This window comes from Phoxinus phoxinus (genome assembly GCF_949152265.1).
Source record: "Phoxinus phoxinus genome assembly, chromosome: 7".
NCBI lineage: Eukaryota > Metazoa > Chordata > Actinopteri > Cypriniformes > Leuciscidae > Phoxinus > Phoxinus phoxinus.
The window spans coordinates 14195301-14217651 of record NC_136882.1 but is presented as its reverse complement, the minus strand read 5'-3'; the positions used below and the strand labels follow the sequence as shown (position 1 = coordinate 14217651).

Here is a 22351-nt window from a genome sequence, read left to right as displayed (position 1 = left end):
ATATTTATTAGTTCAACGCCTATTGATCTGTCTTAGCTTATTTTTCCAATGAAGCTGGCAAGACTTGAGCCTGGCAGGCTTGTGTGATTAGCATTGATTGCATGTTTTGCAGTGGCGAAGGTTCATGTGATTTAAGATGCACGGCCATCATTGTGCTATGGTGCTTGACAAAATTTGCTTCTTAGTTACATCAAGCTAATCTGGCACACTGCATAGCAACTCTTTTATGACTGAATAGCCCTTAATTGCTTTGGCGTACATCAGACAGTGTCCTTTACAAGCCTTACACCCTGCCTCATTTCCTCTCTGGGATCTTCATTCATTTTTATTTTCCTGTGTTGGCAGCTCTGTATAATCCAAAGCGGTGTTCAATTTCCTGATGGGGATTGCTGAGTGATCTCTGAGATTCACCCATTCAGCCTCTGAGCCATCCATCACACTAGCGTTTGAGAACACACTTGCCACAGCCAATATACCTGCACCATAGTCACGGCTATCAAGGAAATGGAGAACGGTGTCCTTGTTGACTGTTACATGTACTTACTATTGTAAGTGTACAGTAAATTACACTAGCAACTAAAACTAAACCGTGTTGTTAATATATATTACACTGTATGTAATTGTGTATATGACTGTATTAAGGACACCTTCAAATAAAAGGAAACCAAATTGTAATTTACTTACCATCATAATAAGGCATCAATATGTGTTTTAAATAAGTAGGCTACTAATAATCAGCCAATATGCTAGTTATATGCAAGCTAATAAGCAAATAGTTAATAGTGAGAATTGGTTCCCAAACTAAGGTGTTACCAGAAACACTGAACTATTTTTTCCCCCCAACTGATGAACGCTACAAACATAGATAGCCAATCAGAATCCACCCAACTTTAAAGAACTCAAGCTTGACATAACTGCTGCATACAATCATAATAAACAGAATTAGCCTATCCTTTGCGTTGGTGTGGATGCTAATATAGTTATCGTTGTTGTTCTCATTGTTCTTGGTTATCGTTCTTACAGTACGTTTTTGTCTTCTTCCCCTTGTGCGTTTGTTTAAAATGCCTTCCTTTCTGGCATAATGATCCGTTGAATAGATATTCCTTTCGATATGCCTGAGTGCATGCTAGATAGCCTCAGTAGGCTAACCTGCTGATGCTAACGTTTTTGTTTGTGTGTGCACATCTGTCTTTTCTTCACTCTTTAGTGATTTAAACCTCGGCTGAGATGATCTGAACCTCTGTCATTTCTCTGTGTAAGCAGATTTGTCCCCCACTGAGCATGTTTGAGATATAATTCCAGACTAGTATGTTGTCACGTTATGGAGCTGAAAAATCCCTCAGGAATACCAAAATTTACATGAGTGTCTGTATGCACAATTTATCATTTATATTCTAACATCACATTCAGGATCAACATAGAGTCCCTTCCCTTCTGTACTGTGCTCATTTACAGTAAATGCCATGTAAGGAACACTCTTTTTTTTATGCATTTTGGTGGGAATCCTTATAAAGTGTCTGATAGGTTCTTCAGTAATTAAATTTAAAGGGGCTTAGCTGTGTGTCATGAAGTGCACTTGAATTCAGGCCGGAGGGAAATACAGGATGAAACTGCCAATATGCACTAGACACTGCCACAGAGATTCAGTTAGTGGCTGTCAACAGTCTGATGGTTAAGGTCAAAACAGACCTGTAAGGTCAAAAAAGGTTGTAAAGGCCTGTTCACAACAATAACAAATACCTAATAAATACCTATGAATATAACAATAACAATACCAACATTAGCGTTCTGTTTATTATAGTTTTGTCATCTGCTGCTTTAAATGCTTGATTAGTATTATTAGGCTAGTATTATTTTGGCAACATTATGAACCTTTTGTGGAGAAGGTCGCTCTGTGAAAAATCTGTTCAAAATTGAGGACAAAGGGAGATGTATACGTCATTATAAGATGTTCAGTACCAACAAAAAACATTATAAATGTTCAAAACGGTGTTAGTGTGCTTAGCAACATGCTAACAATGAACTATTGTTCATCTAAGTAGTACTATTTGTTTCCATCCATGTGCGGTGTTCGAAGTTACTTGCGATTTTCCATTTCAGTCAGGCTGGAGCCTATATAGGCAATAGACCGCTAGGCAGCACTCTAGGTACTCCAGTGTCTTTAGAGATCCTAACAATTCATCATATTTCCTCACTATGTGAAGTGTTCATTTTGCAGATAAATTCATCCCTTTTTTCATTTTTTTTGTTCCAGTGCTAAGGCTGCTGAAGGAGGGAGCTGACCTGAACACACTGATTTCCTCAGGAGGATCTCTGCTCCATCTGGTAAGAACATAAGGACAAGGCTCTGACAAATTCAGATACATGTGCATTGCCTCTCGAGCTGTCATTCACTCTGACTGTGATGTCCTCTGCAGGAATTCTACCTGTCCCTTTTTTAAAGCAGTGCCCCAATACTCAGTTCCTTTTACCTCTGAGGTCCACTAAAGTATTACATAGACTTAATTTTTAAATAATTGTATAAAATGTTCTGACTTTAAATGAAGAATGGACAGGGCTTGTTTGAAGCCACACATGGGATTCACATTCCATATTAAACCTTTAAAGATATTCAGGCATTTTTGACCAATTTAATTTATTGTTTTTAAATATAAAAATTGGTTACTCAATCTGACTGGTTCAAGGTTTAGATATATAAAAAAATGCACTTCATTTGAGGTCGCACCTTGGCTGTTTGTGGTCAAAATTGATTAACCATTGGAAATGAATAGAAAAGCAACTTTTTATATTTAAAGTTGTTGAATAAGATATATATATACTATCAGCCTCAATGTAAAAATAAACAAAACGTTCTTCCTGTTCCCTGGCAAATATGACTGCCAACAGCCAATATCTTATCCTTTTTTTGAAAAGCTTAGGAGGGTTGAAGATCTTACCGGTAATTCATTTTCTTTTATTGGACAATTCCTGGTTATATATGACACCTACATGTTCTGTTCAATGCCTGCTTGTCAACTAAATGGTAGGCATCCATTACATTCCCTTTAGTTGGTTCATTGTAACTCTGGGAAATATTTGGCACCGTTCGGTGACACTGACTTTAATAGACCTGGTCCAGTGTGTGAGCACTACACTCAAACAAGATGGATGACTCAATTTTTGTTAGTTAATTTTGTGACCATAGGAGACTTAAATAAATGTAAAGGGTGCGTCGGGGTGTAGTACAGCTAAAAAGAAACAAATCCAATTTCAGTGGTAATTGGATATAGTTTAATTAAGTCTTGCCACTCTTTAGGAGTCAGAGATGCTCAAACAGAAAACAATACATTTTTATGGTGCAACATTTGAAATCAGCCATTCATACCCAATGCAATACATGTAATTCTTTTTTTTTAATTCCAATTTGGATTATTGCACCTCTAACTGAAATCAACCTCCGCCTCCGTGCAATTAATGTCATTATCTAATGTGAAAATGGCTAAATCTTTTTAGTCCATTTAAATGCATAGTAGAATTAGCTAACTATTATCTGAGTAGAGTTCAGCGCTTATTCACTAAAGCTCTCGTAAAGTTTATTTTTGGACAAAATGGTTTAAGTTTAGTTGAGGAAGATATTCAATCAAATGCTCCTATTGTATTTGGACATGCAAGTCAAACCAAAGCATGTGTACTTAATGTTTTTCAAAACCATTTTTGCAATGACTTTTAACATGTTCTCATGAGAATTCGTCCGATGCTCAAGACACATTGCGGAAGCACTTTATTTTACAGTCCTATTTTGCATGTAGATACTATGTACTAATAGTAATTACAATAACTTGGTAATAACAAAGTACTAACTCCGAACATATCCTCAACTTATATAGTTGCTTTATATGATTGCCCAGTATTTTCTTAGGTTTCTATGAATGCAGTAAGTGCATGTACTAAATAAAGTGCATTTCTTCTTATCACACTAAAAAACAGCTGTTCTGTTTTTTATATTTGTGAAAACCATTATTGGTAAAACGTTTTGGGATATGGAGATTTCTGTTAGATTGCTCCACTGTGACTGGGTCTACATCCTCTCTTGCTTTTGTCTCTGCAGTGTGCCCGCCATGACAATGTGTTCGCAGCAGAGATTTTGATCGAGAAGGGACTGAATGTGAACCTGCAGGATGAGGACCTCTGGACCGCCCTGCATGTGGCCTGCGCCTGCGATCACGCAGATATGGTGCTGCTGCTACTGCTGGTGAGGAATACAATTCAAGTCTATTCAATTCAAATGTATTTGGCGCTTTTCACAATGCATGTTGTTTCAATGTTACAATACGATACAATACGAATAGATCGCACACAGACACCATCAAATCAAATCTTTTATCCCATATGTATTAGCTTTGAGATCATATATGATCTTTGAGATCATATAGTGTACTCTAAATTTCACTTAAAGTATAACAGATACACACATAATGACAATTGTTTCTGTTCTGGAAAAAGTAAGTAAACATCGTAATGATTTATCTTGCATTCAGGGGCATATAAAAAATAAAAAATATGCTGTAGTTAAAGGGATAGTTCACTTTGAAATTAAATGTTGGTATGTTTTAGCTTACCTGAAGTGGATCCAAGATGTAGGTGTCTTTGTCTCCGCAGTTTTGATATTTTTAGGTCAAACCGTTCTTGTCTGTCAGTCATATAATGCAGGTATATAGGTACTGTCTCCAAAAGCATGCAGAGAAGTCCAAATTAAAAAATTCCCCATCGTAAGTGCACATTGATGCCTAAGACACGAAACTAGCGGTTTGTGTGATAAAACGAACAGTATTTAAATCTCTTTTACACAACCACGTCCATCTGATCTGTTTACTTAGTCTGCGTAAGCGCCGTAGAACGCCGGAAGGCTCCGGAAGTGATCTCCCGCGCGTGTACGTCACTCATTGTTTACACCAGAACCTATGCACAGAACAGAGATTGTAGGTAGGACGGCTAATAGAAATGGTACTAGTTTGCGCTTATCCGGGATGTTTAAACCGATGTAAAAAAAAAATTTTACGTAAGCTCGCGCAAACTCATCAGGGAGATCACTTCCGGAGCTTTACGGCGCTTGCGCAGACTAAGTAATCAGATCACTTGGACGTGGTTGTGTAAAAGAGATAAAAACGATATAAATACTGTTCGTTTTATCACACAAACCGCTTGTTTCGTGTCTTAGGCATCAATGTGCACTTTCGATGGGGAATTTTTTAATTTGGACTTCTCTGCATGCTTTTGGAGACAGTACCTATATACCTGCATTATATGTCTGACAGACAAGAACGGTTTGACCTAAACATATCAAAATTGAAACTACTGTGGAGACAAAGACACCTACATCTTGGATGCCCTTGAGGTAAGCTAAAACATACCAAAATTTAATTTCAAAGTGAACTATCCCTTTAACAGATCGCTTTCTTCGGGGATTACAGGGCCAACACAGGAAAGAAAACTGTACTTGTCAAGTGTTTTTATGGGGTTTTAAAGATAATTCTTATTTCTCTTCGACTGTGTCATCTGTGACGCCTCTCTTTAATACTATTAAGAGGTTTGTGTACTGATGGATGAAAGCAAAAATGAGATGGAAGAGATGAAAACCATGACTGCCTACCTCTCTGCTCTCTCAACAGGGTATTGAGAATTTAATGAGCTTCTTGACACACCACACCTCTGACCAGACTTGATAGATGTGTGTGTGTGTGTTTCAGTAACTTATAGCCTAGATGTAATTGGCGAGCACATCTCCACCGGTTGGAGCATTTTGGAGCTTCAGATATCATTATGTGGTATAGAGCGGACAGGATATTTTATGTGTATTGTTGTGTTTCCATAGGTGACAGAACTACCTTTTAAAGTCAAACGTGTATCGAGTTGCAGTCTGATGTAAAAAATAAAATAAAAAAGAGGCACATACACATCTCTCCTGCAGGAGGAAATCCAACTAAGACAGCTTAGAGTAAAGTTCTGTCATATGTTGGACATGTCGGATCAGATGAGCGTAATCCTCCACAGTGCTGACAGATCCAGGCAGGATCAGGATTTCCCTGCGTCTTTAGACAGGCTGTGTTCAGCCAGCACGCAATCATGTCAGATCGCTGACTTTACCACAAACAAACACAGGTGATTTAACTTGCACTGACAGAATGGCTTCAGTGTTTCTGGAACAGGATTTTTTAAATAGTTGTATTGCTTAATTTAGTTTTTATTTTGAGGCTTCTTAAAATACTTTTTACTTTTGAAATGCGACTTAATCGTGAATTGATTGGATTGTGAAAATGAACATTTTTTATTTTGATATCAAGTTATTTAGACCCCAAAACTTCACACGCCAGAACAAGAGTTGCTATTGAGGAAAAAAGGACATTTTTATTTGTTTCTCAATATGGTTTTTAAAGACTTAAATGGCTATTTTAAGAAAAAAATAATTATTCTCTAACGGTTCGGGGTTCCATCCCTTTAGGGCTGAACGGATTGGGTAAAACTTGACAAATGTATGTGTTCACACTTGGTCATGCTATAAGAACCAACTCAAACCTATTTCAGTAACCATAAAGTCTTTCCACTTGAGGTTTCAAAGACCACTGTTTTTTTACCAATTCAATATGACTATCAAATGATATTAATAATATTATTCATTTTGAAATAAAAATAATAAAATATGATATATATATTACTATTGTAATAATAATAACACTGTTGTACTCTAAAATAAAATAAAAAAAATACTATTTTAAAGTATTTAATAAAATATATATACTTAGCAAATATTTAGTAAAATTACAATACTAATATTTGTCTTAATTTCTTATTTCAAATGTTATATCCACCATGCTTTTATTCTGGTGGAAACATGTAGTGAGCCCTTTTTTGTTGGGAAGAAAAATGCAGAGATTGTGCGGAGCCGAATTTGCGATTTGATAATCACACCAAGCCATATTGTGGTTTTGGTGTTTTTGGTATATTGTGCTGCCCTAACCAGAACACTTGTATTGACTCCCGCTTGAATTCACAGACAAGTTAAGACACAAGTGTGTCACTGTTGTTCTTTTCACTGTTGTGCCAGTCAGAAGCTCAGTCTGTGTGCGTGTCAGCGAAAGCTCAAAGTAACAGGGATATCTGGGTTATTTTTAGCGCTGCGACTTCAAAGAGCATCTTTCCTAGGGAGAATTTCTTCTCCAAATGTTAGAGTGGAGGGAAGAAGCTCAGGATTTTCTGCTTATTGCCTCCGGTACAGCACAGCATGCAGATGTAGACTGTTTGCTATGGGCACCGAATGATTGGGTCATATTTCTCAAATGTGCGGTTTATTTATTTGCATAAAACGTTTTTAATTTGCAAAAGTGGCCGATCCGACACAGCTCTGCGGTGGATGTTACACCAACCGAGTGTTTTGCCCGGAAACCTCACCGTCTTTTGTCAGATGTCTTGAATCTCACTGATCAAGAATGGATGAGAGAGACATTTCTCTCAAACTTCCTGGCACAAATTTGGCACCAAATGTCCTCTGAACAATACCGTACTGTACGTTAAAATCACTATAAATACCGTTTGAGATTTGTTACTTTGCATATATGAGGAAAAAGTTGTCCAAACTTGTTGGATTTTGTCGGAGAGTGGGAAAGGCTGTTAAATCATCAGGGCTATGATACACTGTAGTCCTAATATAATCTAAAATGGATTTATAAGGGACCTTTATACCATCAATTTGTCATTGAACAGCATATCCTCCATAAATTAGGAGCCTTGGGGTGTAAACAGAGTATGAATCAGCGTGTTTATCTCTGAAGCGAATCTAAAAAGGAACATGCCAGGGGAAGATATTCGCCCCCTTCAATCCAAACCCATTTATAAAGATTCCTACACACGCTGTTTCTCATCCAGTGAGCTTTCTCATCCTTCAAATTAACGACTGAATCATTTTATTATTATCAAGAGAGAAGGGAAGCTGTGCCAGCTCACGCATCACACACGAAGCCACATTTAGACCTCAGGTGAAAATACAGATCACGATCTTCATATATTCATGGGAAAATACACAGCGAGTTCTAAAGAAAACGTATCGTTATTCTGAACGCGCGGCAAGGAGACACCAGCTATGCCTGCTCTACTTTTCTGTGTGTGTGTGACTCCAGACCACTTTCGACCTGATTTTCATTGGAGCGTGAAGCAGCAATCCATGTGCGCCTGCCAGCTCACTTCAATCTCAGACCTCCTTTAGGAATACTGGACAGAAATGCACTTTACTACTACTACTACTACTACTACTACTACTACTACTACTACTGACATGTTTTTACACAACACCGCCATTCAGTTTTGTTAGCTACATTAAATCATAACATCCAGATTTGACGAAGAGATGTAGTACAGTTTGGATCACAACTGAAATAATATCTATATTATAATGTTTAGACTTTACTTTATCTGCAGTTTAATATGGGGGAGCTAATCCCACCTGGACCTCTTCATTCTGTTGATGTATAGGCTCAAATTCCACGTTCCTTCAAATCACCAGCTGTGTTCATTTTGACAGCAAATTTTTATTTAGTTTTAGTCAGTCTTTAAAACAATTAAGATGCCTAAAATATGACAAACAAAGGGATTTTGGTCAAGTCTAGTTGTAGTCGACTAAAGTCTACAGTAGATTTATAGTAATGCGAGTGGCCCCTTACAATGTTAATTTTTAGCCAATCTTTGTATTCAATACAGTTTGTCATAAACTGACAGATAAGGAATGCGTGATATTTTGCAAAATTGAGGTCAATATTTCTATATGTAAACCGGCTACATCATCTCCTCTCTTTGTGTCTGTTTGTGTCTGTGTGTTTGTGGGAGAAAGTGTGTTTGAGCATCTGCATGTGAACTGTGCCGTTGCGCTTTGAAACATTCTCTTTGATAGTACTCACAACAGATTTAGCGCGTGTGTGTGTGTGTGAACAACTCCTCGGTGCTGTATGAATGAATATTTCTGAAAGTAGGCCTCATTTGCATAAAAGTATGCAAGTCAGTTTGAGCAGAGCCCTCGTACGGCAGAGATAACGTGAAGACTTAATTAACTGCATGAAGACGTGATCCTTTCTTACACACACACATTTTCCATTCGTGAGTCTGAAGGTTCCTTAATGGTGGACATGGCCTTGCCTCTTTTTAAAACAAACCTTTCACACACACTCATTGTACTTAAACCTCTTTTGCTGTCGGATGCACCAAGAAAGCAGTTTTTATCTTTGAGAAGAAAACCGTTAGTATACTACAGTTTTTTTGCAGTACTTGTACTGCAGTGTGAAAATACTAGTTTTGCCTAAACGTGCACAGACACACTGTGATAATGTAGGCAATTTGACCGTCCTTTAATGACAAATGTTGAAATGTATTGAGACCCTATAAAATTGAGTTTAGTCCATATCTGTTCTTGACATTTACAGTTTGTCAATGGCGAATGGAGCAGAAGCATCAGTGATTGCCATCTCAAACATCACATTCATAACTCATTCATTAATTCACTGCCGATTCATATAAATGTATTTCTGTAGTTTTCAATAAACACATGTTAGAACACTACTACAGGAGGCTTTGAATAGGACACCTCATTTCTGTATCCAAGGCAGTTTGATTGACACCTTAAGCCTGACTGACATGTCATTGTTTGATTAGCTGTTCGTCAGAGGCTTACACACAATGACTGTGAATTAATGCAGCTTTGTTTGGCTCTTGAATGGTATTGAGATGATACAAAAAAAAACAAAAAAAACACGGATTCTCCTCAAGCAAGCCCCTTTAACCTTTTTGGTCTCTGCCTCTAACTGCGGGTGAGTCGCCCTGCTAGAGAAAGGGTTGTCTCCGTTGCCATGGATACACGTGTTCCATCTTCTCCGTATTACTTTTCAGCTGCCTTTTTTTTCTTCATTTCACGTCAGTCGCAGGACGTGCAGCCGCGTCTTCCACCATTTAGTCATTTAGTTAGCGAGACTCTCTCTCTCTAAATATATTTACAGTTTTCATCTGCCGAGTTTTCTGCGGTTGAATCTTGTGAGTATAGGTCAACATTACCCTAAAATCTAAAATAATAAAATACAAATAATAATATTTGGAAGATGAAAAAAAAAATAGAAAATTAAGCCTGTCATTAGGACCATTAATATTTGTTGCATCGTGATAATTTATTGAATATTTTCTATCTATTCTATAATTTTTCTATTCTATTTTCTATTGTTTTTTTATTCAAAAAATTAAAATGCCACCAAGCAGGAATGATTTAAAATTTAGGTTTATTAGCATGAAAACAATTTCACAGTGCAAAAAATCTTAATGGCCCTAAAATATGGTTTGTTTTCATTCAAATTGATTTTATTTGTATTTATTTATTTGTGTGTTTGTTTAGTAGAGAGTGTCGGTGTTTGCGTTTATGAGAGAGAGAGAGAGTGTGTGTGTGTGTGTGTGTGTGAGTGTATGTCTGTCTGTTTATGTGTTTGTGTTTATGAGAGTGTCTGTTTTTGCGTTTATGAGTGTTTGTCTGTCTGTTTATGAGTGTGTATGTTTGTGAGAGTGTATGTCTGTCTGTTTATGTGTTTGTGTTTATGAGATAGTGTGTGTGTGTGTGTGTGTGTGTGTGTGTTTGTTTGTGTTTATGAGAGAGTGTCTGTGTGTTTGTATTTATCAGAGAGAGAGAGAGATATTGTGTGTTTTTGAGAGAGTGTGTTTGTTTGTTTGATTCACCCCGAAACTTGAAACCACATTTCCTTGACTAATATGCGTTTTTTATAATGCAACTGTTGCATATTTCAGCCTCTTTGTTTTTCTCTCATGTTATGTGTGTTAATGCTCTTATCTCTGCTGTGCAATATGCAATGCTTTAGGTCTGAATCTCCCACACACACTCTCACTTCAGGCTAGCTCTCTCCTTCTCTCTCTGCCTCTGCATCTCTCATGTTCCTTCCTCCATATTTTACTGCATCCAGCTTCCAAAACTAGACCATGACGACCTATTTTTTGGGATTAGTCAGAGTCAGGATTTAGGAGGCACTATGTTAGGCAGCCAATCCCAGTCTCATCTGTTATTTCATTTAGGTAAAAAGAACTGCATTAGGTAAGGGTTCATTAGCTTTCACTGCTTAGTCATTTCTATGAGGATTACTCCCTGAAGAAACAAACCTACATCCAGTTGACGTCATGGGTGGGGGAGGGGGGAAATAATTTACCGGAAATAATTTTTAGTTATTTTTCCAACTAAACAGACATAGCTTTATAATGTATCGTTTTTTTTCAATGGTAGTTTTAGGAAAAATAGCTTCAGTTATGGGTCATATTCCATCAATTTGATGTAGATTTGTCCATTTCTGAATGGAGCACAGAGTGCTCTCGATGCGACTTTCACGTTGTTCTGAACAAACGTCAGACAGACTGACTGAATATGTAAATCCAGTGTATGCCAGTAGGTAGCGCTTATGAAACAGCAGAAAAAAGCTTAATAAAAATACGTTTTTTTTTTTTTTCATCGCTTGGATTCTTATTGGAATTACTGGATTTCGCCTGTGAAAATTCGCTGGACAATAGTAAATGTCACATTTAACATGTGGCTACTTATGTAGTTTGTTAGTTTGTAATCATAATGGAGTTAACTTGCATATAGATTTTCTTAAAGCTACAGTAGCAAAAAGTAGCCTGTTGATTCTAACACTGTCTTCGTCGGGCATGTCTGTTGTCAATCGCTTGAGGCTGTTTACACTGGATACGTCAAAGCGAACTTTCAATATGGTTGCTGGAAGTAGTGCAAACATGAATATGTCAGTATTTAGAACAAGGCATCAGTTTATTGGCGACCGTATGCGTTCTGCCACGTCACACCCAGTGTAGACAGCACCACTGAATATAATGGGCTCTTTTAGCTTGTAACGGTCAGTGAGAGATGGACAGTGGTCGTAATTACACTCGTTTAGGGTGCAAGAAGAATGGTTTCAAGGTAAAAGGTGTCAAATGTTGAATTCTCACCATGGAACCATGCAGATGTTCTGAAGTTTTCCAAGTCTGCTCGAAAGTTAACTGCGTTCTCATTTACTTTCATTGCTATTAGCCTATTATCATAACAGATTAAATTGAACAAAGGCAATTAAGCTTGTGCTCAAAGCCCTGTAATGAGACACAGGCAGCCATCATCATGTAGATTAGATGTAATTACGTTACGTGATTGTCCTTGTTTCCTGGTGCAGTCAGAGGAAAGTCTACAGTGTTTTTTTTTACTTTCCCGTGGAGGATGTTTCATCTCTTTCTCCTTTGTTGACATGATTTGTAGTTCATCTCTCTGCAGTCCTTTGTACTGTCAGGTTCAGTTACAGTGGTTCAGTCAGGTTCAGTGTGTGTGTGTGTGTGTGTTCAGGTATACCCTATGCTATGGGGACAAAATGCCCCCACAAATATGGCAATATCCAAAATCCTTGTCCTTGTGGGGACATTTTTTTTTTGTCTCAATGAGGAAAAAAGGCCTGCACTATAAATCATATTACTGTATGTGATGTTTTTGTTTTATGTGATGGGTAGGGTTAGTGTAGGGGATAGAATATACAGTTTGTACAGTATAAAAAAACATTATGTCTATAGAATGTCCCCATACAACGTGAAAACCCGACATCAGATCCCGCAGCCAAGATTATTTTTGTAAGCGAAAACTGAAACTAAGACTAAAACTATTGGTCAAGAAACATTTTCGTACTTACATATTTTTATACTTTTAAGTTGCATTTATTTGATTCTTTGTTCAATCTCAAACCATTATTTTATTTTTATTAAGATGTCTGCACAAGGGTTAACTGTAATCTGTGCAATTTTTTTTTTACTTTTTTTGAAATGAAACGTCTTGCTTTGTTCTACACTGAAAGTGTTCTGTTAGCTCTGCTCAACTATAACTACTCAAACTAAACCGAAACTAAATGAATAACAACTATGTATGTTTAAAAAATAAAAATGTTCACAGCATCAAAACTAAACTAAGACTAACAAAACCATTAAGGCAACGAATTAAAACTAAACTGAAATGTAAAGCAAAATTGAAAACATTATTAAAATAAAACCTAATTTAAACACAACCTTGCCCTCAGCTCCTCCTTGTGACCTTGCTTACATCAAACTATCTCTAAACGAATGTGAATGGAAGGAAATGATGTGGAGAGGGGTCGGAGTAGATCAATACGCAACGTGATGGAAGTCAAAGCACTGTTGCATTTTAACTTATTTTTGGCTTATTCCAAAAAATTCTAATTTGAAAGCATTTCCATCGGGGTAAATTAATTACTATTTATCCATCATGGCGAAACATAGATGTTGAACGAGTCCCAGAGGTCAGCTTGTTAACCCCTCAAGTGTGTGTACTGCAGAGGTATGACACTTGTGTGATATTTTATGACCCGCTGTCTAACCCATGATGCTCGCTGTAGATCAGAAGTAATTTATTAAATCCCACTGCTTGACAACAGTGTTCAATACAGTCCAGTAGACCTGGTCAGTTTATGTCCTGCTCATACAGAACACAATGCTGCTCTTATGGTTATACCTGGAAAAGACCAAGGTTTGGCATTAATGCATGAATATTAATAAAACAATATAAAAAATGCATTTTATAATTTAATGTAATTTAATTTAAATATACCAAAAGTTGGGTCAGTACTATTTTTTATTTATTTATTATTATTATTTTTTTTTAAAGATGCATTGACCTGGGGAAGAGTAAAAACAAAACTATTTCCACTGAAATATTAAGCAGCACAACTGTTTTGAACTGCTATAATTATAAGAAATGTTTCAACATATAATCAACATATTAGAATGATCTCTGAAGGATCATGTGACTGAAGACTGGAGTAATGATGCTGAAAATTCAGCTTTACATCACAAATAAATGTACATTTAAAAATTTAAATAGCAAGTATTTCTTTTTTTGTTTTTGCTATCTTACTGACCTCAACATTTTCTATTCTATTCTATTCCCATGTAATGCTGCCTTTAAAAAAAACACACATTTATAAACCGGTTAGTTGTCACATGATTAGGTCTTTGTTTGCCACAGAGGACTGGGTGCATTCTGTCGATCAGAGAACGTAATGTTAATGGCTCCATCACCTCTTTTCTCAGTGTGAAGGGCAACACACACACACACACACACACACACACACACACACACACACACACACACACACACACACACACACACACACACACACACACACGGGTGTTTTGCTACCCTTGTGAGGACATTCCATAGGCGTAATGGTTTTTATACTGTACAAACTGTATATTCTATCCCCTTACACTGCCCCTATCCCTAAACCTACCCATCACAGGAGACATTCTGCATTTTTACATTTTCAAAAAAATATAATTTAGTATGTTTATTAACCTATTCCCCTCATGGGGACCGCTGGCTGGTCCCCACAATGGAGGTGATTTCAGGTTTTACTATCCTTGTGGGGACATTTGGTTCCCACAATGTAATATAAACAAAAGCACACACACACACACACACACACACACACTCATCACCACCAACGAGACTTCACATTGACCCCACCTAATCAATTCACACATGCTCCTGCTTTAACCATTCACATCTTGTTCAATAACAGTTCCACGCCAGACGGATCGATGAATCGCCACCAATACAAACACTTAACACACACACACCATGTCCTCATGCATCCCCAGTGAGTTGGAGGACTGTGGTGTAGTGTGTGTGAGATCTCAGGGAAGAGGTCATGACACAATCCTGTGACACAATGTCAGATCCGTCAGTGCTCTCTGGAGCTTTGTGTGTGTGTGTGTGGTCTGGTAAACCCTACATTATGGTGACAACAATATGTCCCCACAAAGATGGCAATATCTGAAATCCTTGTCCGGGTGAGGAAATGTTTTGGTCCCCATGAGGAAAACCGCTTATAAATCATGCTAAGGCTTTTTTTTTTTTTTTTTTTTTAGGAGGCGTATCCTAAAAAGCCATCGCTCATAAATGCAGACAAAGGAGCTGCTGATAGTTAATGTTAATTAATACATTCATTAACCTAGTGCTAACCTCAGTGCGTGATTGACACAACCTCCCCAGTCTTAATGTGCTGATGGCTGGATTTGAAAGGCATGCTGGGAAAAGAGACAATAAGCTACATCTTTGTCACAACGCCTTTATGCTCCAGCCAGTCGGATGGAGACGTGCCATTTGCAGCTTTAATTACACACAGGCCATTATGAGAGAGAGTTGTAAATCTACTGAAGTTTAGTTTTGTATTTTAAATGTCATGGCATCCTCCTCCTCTCTCTCTCTCTCTCTCTCTCTCTCTCTCTCTCTCTCTCTCTCTCTCTCTCTCTCTCTCTCTCTCTCTCTCTCTCTCTCTCTCTCTCTCTCTCTCTCTCTCTCTCTCTCTCTCTCTCTCTCTCTCTCTCTCTCTCTCTCTCTCTCTCTCTCTCTCTCTCTCTCTCTCTCTCTCTCTCTCTCTCTGGCTCTCTGGCTCTCTGGCTCTCTGGCTCTCTGGCTCTTTGGCTCTCTGGCTCTCTGGCTCTCTCTCTCTGGCTCTCTCTCTGGCTCTTACCTGCATTACAGACACTTACATTTAAACATTTAAGTAATTTAACAGACCTATAGTTAAAGACTCCATCAAATAGCTTCTTATTACACGGCTCTGTGGAATACTTGATTCTGATTGGTCAATCACGCGATCCAGTGGTATGTTATTCCCCGATAACAACCGTTAAAAACTAACATCAGGCTCATCCGGGTATCTGTCACTGAACTTGGCGCTATAGGATTGCTAGGAACCTTTTTTCCTCGTGGAAGCTTTGCGTTTGGTGAGCTAATAAAATATTAAAACTCAGTCAAATCAATATTTTGTGTACAGTTATTTAATTAGGCCTGTTTCATCTGGTATCACAGACTCACTCTCTCTTGATTCACACAAACACAGCTGCTGCCATTTTGAGACTATTGGTGTGTGCTCTGTTGGATTATAAGATAACAAACAGGTACGATTTTAAAACCGTTTCATCTCAAATCAATATCTCTTATCCCCATAAATATTTATGTGGTGAAATGCCGTCTAATAAGTGGTATGAACCGGTATGTACTGTATCCCTTACATGTCCATCTAGTTTGAACTTGCAGATTGCTAGTAACTGCTTTCTCTTCAGAAGCTTTGTGTTTAAATAGCTTATAAAATATTTAAACTCAGATCAATATTTCATGTCTAATTATTTACTTATGTGGCAAGTAGCCATGTAATAAGTGGGATAATGTACAGCCAGCTGGTTGTTATCTCAGAATAAACCCTTTCAGGGTGATGCAAGACCTTGATCCTGATCACCCCATCGGGGTTTATTCTGAGATAACAACCGGTTGGATGTATATTATCCCTTACTTGAAACAAGAAATATGGATTAGACATATTAACCAACAGCTTTAAGTTTCTGTCTTGGTTGTTGGACTACACTTTGGACAACTACAGACTGGACCAAAAATTGGATATATGTTCCTGAATGTAATATGAGTGATTCATGTTTTTATCCAGTTTTTCCAGAAGAGATTGTACATTTTACTTTTGTGTTACATTGTTACATAATATGTAAACATAAATATTATTTATACGTACAGATTACATTAAAGCTGACCGACAAGGACTAAATGCCACAGCCACAACCACACCAATATTTGTCCATAATATAATGTCCACTGTCATAATGTTTCATGACAGTGAAGCCCCTTTGTTCCCCCAGCTCTCGTGTCTTTGTTTATGATGACGCCGGCATCATTTTCAGACCGTTACAGTAACCATAGAAATTCCACATGCTCAAAAAGCCTTAACCCTGCGTCATGCTTTCAGCTCGTAAAGTGTCTTATCGCTGTCTGGAGTCTCCAGAGAGCAGACCCTCATAAATCACATCACCCCCTGCCACCCAGACACTCAACACCGCACCGTAGACCCTATTAACCTGCCCCTATCTTAATGAGTTAGTTAACGCTCCGTTTTCTGTTAATGTAGCTCATCCCTGAGCTCGGGTGCCTGGGGAATGCTGGGAAAGTGTGATAATTGGCCGTAGTTTATCATCGATTGCAGACTGATGAATGGGGCGAGAGGGACTCGATTTGTTTATGTCTTGTTTTGCTTTATCTGACTGCCATCTCCCCTACCCTTCTCCATCACACCTCTTCTGAAGACCGGAGTCAACGTGCTCCTGCAGGACGTGAACGGGAACATTCCACTTGACTACGCCACTGAGGGGACGGAAACCAGCTACATCCTCATCAGACACCTGGAGGAGAATGGTAGGCTCATTTATTCATTTAGTTCCTAATTTACCAGTTTTGTATGACTACATACAGTACATGCATAACTAGGAGTTGGTGATTTGGTGAACATAAATGCAGACTACCGTTCAAACGGATGGGGTCGGCAACATGTTTTTAAAATAAGTCTCTTAAATGCAGCCTTGGTGAACATATTTGATCAAAAATACAGTAGAGACAGTAATATTCTGAAAACAGTTATTTATTCCATAGCTGAGTTTTCAGCATCATTACGCTAGTCAGTTTAGTGTCACATGATCCTTCAGAAATTATATGTAATATGATGATTTGGTGCTCAAAATACTTTTATTATTATTATCAATATTGAAAACAGTCGTGCTGCTTAATTTTTGTGGAAAGTACAATACTTTTTTTCTACGGATTCTTTGATGAATAAAAAGTTAACATTTTAAAATTTAATATTTTGTAACATTATAAAAGTCTTTACTGTCACTTTTGATCAGTTTAATTTATTCTTGCTGAATAAACATATACATTTATTTAACAAAATAAACTAAACCACTGTACACAAATTTGGGGTCAGGGTTATTTTGTGTTCTTAATTTATTTATTCATCTATGTTTTCTCTTTCAGTTTTAAATTGCACATAATAATAATAATAATTTGTTACATTTATATAGCGCTTTATCTGAGACCTCAAAGCGCTTTACATAGAAGGGGGGAATCTCCTCAACCACCACCAATGTGCAGCATCCACTTGGATGATGCGACGGCAGCCATATTGCGCCAGAACGCCCACCACACACCAGCTTACTGGTGGAGAGGAGACAGTGATGAAGCCAATCAGTATATGGGAATGATTAGGAGGCCATGATAGACAGAGGCCAAGGGGCAAATTTGGCCAGGATGCCGGGGTTACACCCCTACTCTTTTTCGAAGGACATCCTGGGATTTTTAATGACCACAGAGAGTCAGGACCTCGGTTTAACGTCTCATCCGAAAGACGGCGCTCTTTTGGCAGTATAGTGTCCCCGTCACTACACTGGGGCACTGCACTGGGGCATGTTTACAAATAATCAATTTGTAAGTGGTGATTGGTGAATTTGTATTTTGAATTCAAACTAATTTTGCTCTCCAGCGCCTCGCTTTTTCAAATGCGCATTGCATCTACGGTAGGCGATATGTACCAAAAAGCTTTGACAGGATGTCTTCTAATAGCACTTCGTCGAGTTTTCCTTCAGGTGAACAGGTGTGTTATTTCAAACAAACTGCAACATGACAACAAACAAACAAATGTTACAGTATGAATTACTGACTGTGAAAAACATGAAATATTGTGATATGCCCAGGGTGCGATTTGCCCAGGGTGCGTGTATGTTTTGAAACATTGTTATTCATAAAAATAAATCATGAGAACATGAACTTCATCACTGCATTTGCAGGAATTAAATTAAATAAATAAATAAAATTGCAGGAATTTACTAAAAAAGTAAAATCTTTTTTCTTATTAACTGAAGTAGCCTAACACAATATTTTTACTCTAATAGCTTATCTTTCCCCACACATATGAACTGTGATCATGCAATAACGTTAACTTTACATCACGATACTGAGCTACAGTGAAATGATAGAAAAGACATTATCTGTGATAGCAATTCGCCTCATTCGAGCAAACTGGAGTAGAATGAGGCTCACGTCTACCGCGCCGCGCTAAACACCGCGCCGCAGGACCTCTAGATGCGCATAAACGCGTCTTTACATTGAAATCACTTGCGCCAGACGCTCAAGAGTGAGTGAGTAATCATTTTTAAATAAAATTGACTTTAATCAAACCACGGATCCGTGATAAGTTTTGTGATCCGTCTCGCCACTATGTAGTAGCACTATGATCACTTTGAGGGGAGGATAAATGTATCCCCAGCGGGGATAAAAATAATTAAGCAGAGGCAAGGATACATTGACCAGAAAGGGGGAAATCCCACGCAAAATATTCACAACTTGAGCTAATGGATTGTTTTTGAAAAAGGAGAGCTATATAAAATTAGCCACATTAGCTACATTAACTCTTGTTTTCTGTAATCTAGGGTCACGTTTCCTTTTACGTTCTATTTTTGACTTTTTTGGCGACGATGTTTTCTTCTCCTGTGGCTTGGCATATGTATGGTCCATAATAACAATGCAATCCAGACTTTTAAACTTGCCGGTGCAGTTTTAAGCGCCTCTCACTGCTCTGCACCTGCGTTTCTGCTGGTTTCAGTCGTTGGCTTAGTACTTTTAGTCCCTCTCTGCTATTATAGTTTTGAAAGATGGCGGAACTACATGGAAGCCTCCGTGGACCTACCCGTCCCATGTATATTAAGATAATAAATTCTTCATTTATAAGGATAAGTCAGATAATTGGCCGAGGTATTTGTACACCATTGAGGACATATTTATGAATAAAAATATTGATTTTAGATAATAAAATACCTAAAAAGATACTTATTGTCCCTTTTAAAGTAAATTAATAAAAAATAGTAAATTGAGAATATTCCTGATGTAACCATGGACTTGTAGAAAACAACGATAAATATGATTAATTTAGACATTAAATAGTTTGCTCTGTTTCTTTTCCTTCTCTCCTTGTTGTATTTATGCGTTGGTTATATTATAGGATACAGATATTTGAATAGTGTTTTCAAATTATTTTCAATTGACCCCATGAAATAACATAAAACAGTCCAGCCCACTAATAACAGCCCACATATTTTCCTACCGACTGACTTTTATGTTTCTACATTTGCGCGGTATATACGTCATACGGCTCAGCCATGTTGTAAGTTAACAGTCATCTATTCTGTCAGCTCACACAGTGGGTGTAGTAAGAGTTACTTCAGCTTGCAAATCAATCAGTGAGAGCCAGAGAAACAGACACGCGTCTCTGGGCTGCTGTCAGAGATCTCATTTAGCATTCAATTTATCAGTCAAGACTCTCAGGATGGCCTTCCACAGACAACTCTCATCTTCAGTTACTGCTGATCTTATACTTCGTCTAATAGGCTACTTCACACTGTCAGTTTTTGGGACAACTGCATTTTTGACAACTGCATTTTACATACAGGTGTGAGTGTCGTAATGTCCGGTTCAAACAGCAACTTACAGTAGCGTTTTGCTATGAGCGTGCAACGGAAGTCAAGCCTGTGTTCTCTACCAGTAATCATAGCAACTGTGGCCACAGTAATATCAAAGATGCTGACGTCCATAAAACTGAAATGTCCTTTCAATTTTGATATGACATGAGTTCAATCGGGCCACGAGTTCATCCGTCAAGTCTTTATTAACTGACAGCAGCTTCTATATCTGGGTGAAGAGCAGAGCATTTGACTCGAGTGTAGAACTCAAAACTCAGCAGGTCTGGTGGAGAACAGTGACTGGTTTGATGAGTACAGCTCTGTTTAACATTTAATCATGTTTTTCAACATTTAAAACATTTAGCATTTTAACATTTAAAGCTGCACTGTGTAATTTAAGTTGATTCTTAGCAAAAAAAAAAACTTTGTTCTTTCAAAATTATACAGTATGTGCTCATTCATGTGTAATTACTTCCATCAACTAATCAAATATTCTCATAAGCGCAGAATCCGCCATTCAGAATACATAGGAGCCAGTCGCTCGAATGGCGGCAGCCATGTTGCACCTCCATCTTGAAAATACATTTGCCAAAGAGGTACATACCTGGAAATTCAAGCTTTGCCTTTCGCGCTTTTATACTCAGTGGCACCGTAACGAATGCGAGGGCGAGATTACTCGCGACTGCCGGCGGATTTGAAAGCCTGTTGAAGATGGAGGATCACGCCTATTCTCGAGGACATGTAACAGAGTCGCCAAGGAAGCGAAAGAGAGAATTAAACTGACAACGCGACAGGCAAATCAAGACCAAAGTCGAAAACGTAAAACAATTATTCGTTTTACATAGAGGTCATAACCTACATGTTAACTGACTAAATAACTAAATTCAATTTGTAATAGTTTTCTAAAGTAACATCATAACTTGAAGGACCACTCTTGGCTGAAGTCGAACTGGAAGCCATGTTAATCTTGGAATAATACGGCCACCGTAGGAGTTAAAACGAGAAAGTTTTTTTCAGTTGGTAGTCATATACAATTTCACCGCTAGATGGGAGAAAATCCAACACTGTGCAGCTTTAATCCTTAAAACATGCTAGTATCTATGTTCATTTCTAGTGGGTTTTTTTTAGGTACCTAGCGCTTATTCTTTATGTACTAGTGCTTATTATTTAGGTATCTAGTGCTTACTCTTTAGGTACTAGTGCTTATTCTTTAGGTACTAGTGCTTACTCTTTAGGTACTAGTGCTTACTCTTTAGATACTAGTGCTTATTCTTTAGGCACTAGTGCTTACTCTTTAGGCACTAGTGCTTATTCTTTAGGTACTAGTGCTTACTCTTTAGATACTAGTGCTTATTCTTTAGGCACTAGTGCTTACTCTTTAGGTACTAGTGCTTACTCTTTAGATACTAGTGCTTATTCTTTAGGCACTAGTGCTTACTCTTTAGGCACTAGTGCTTATTCTTTAGGTACTAGTGCTTACTCTTTAGATATAGTGCTTACTCTTTAGGTACTAGTGATTATTCTTTAGAGAACAGACAACCGTATTCTGTTGCTGTGTTAATGTGGCCATAGAGCACCATTTGCAAATGAAGATTATTTGTTACCTCAGACATGTGAAACTGAAGAATATATCCTCCAGTTGACAGACATGAGGATGCAGAGAGATATCCCATCCGGTTTGATCCCATACACTGCTGAATAAGAGCTCTGTCATGTGACATCTGTCCTGATGTCCTTCTCACTTTGACACCTGTCTGTGTGTATGTTAGGAGTGGACATGAGCTCTATGCACCAGATGAAGACCCAGCGCTCATCCACCATGATGTCTGACGTGAGGCAGCTGGTCAGCAGCGGGGGCAGCGTCAATCAACAAAATGATGACGGGGTCACGCTGGTGAGAAAATGCATGAATCCCAAAATATGTTCAGTTCACTGATCTCTAAACGTA

At 38.0% G+C, this 22351-nt stretch overlaps 1 protein-coding gene across 4 annotated transcripts in view; it reads left to right on the top strand.

Moving 5' to 3' along the window:
* Positions 1–22351, top strand: part of myo16 (myosin XVI) — a 185976-nt gene that overhangs the window by 45299 nt on the left and 118326 nt on the right. For all 4 annotated transcript variants that reach the window (XM_079618669.1, XM_079618668.1, XM_079618671.1 and 1 more), the window contains exons 3-6: positions 2255–2325; positions 4088–4231; positions 17203–17311; positions 22173–22297. In XM_079618669.1, coding sequence (XP_079474795.1) covers positions 2255–2325; positions 4088–4231; positions 17203–17311; positions 22173–22297 — 449 coding nt within the window. The remainder of the gene's footprint in view (positions 1–2254; positions 2326–4087; positions 4232–17202; positions 17312–22172; positions 22298–22351) is intronic.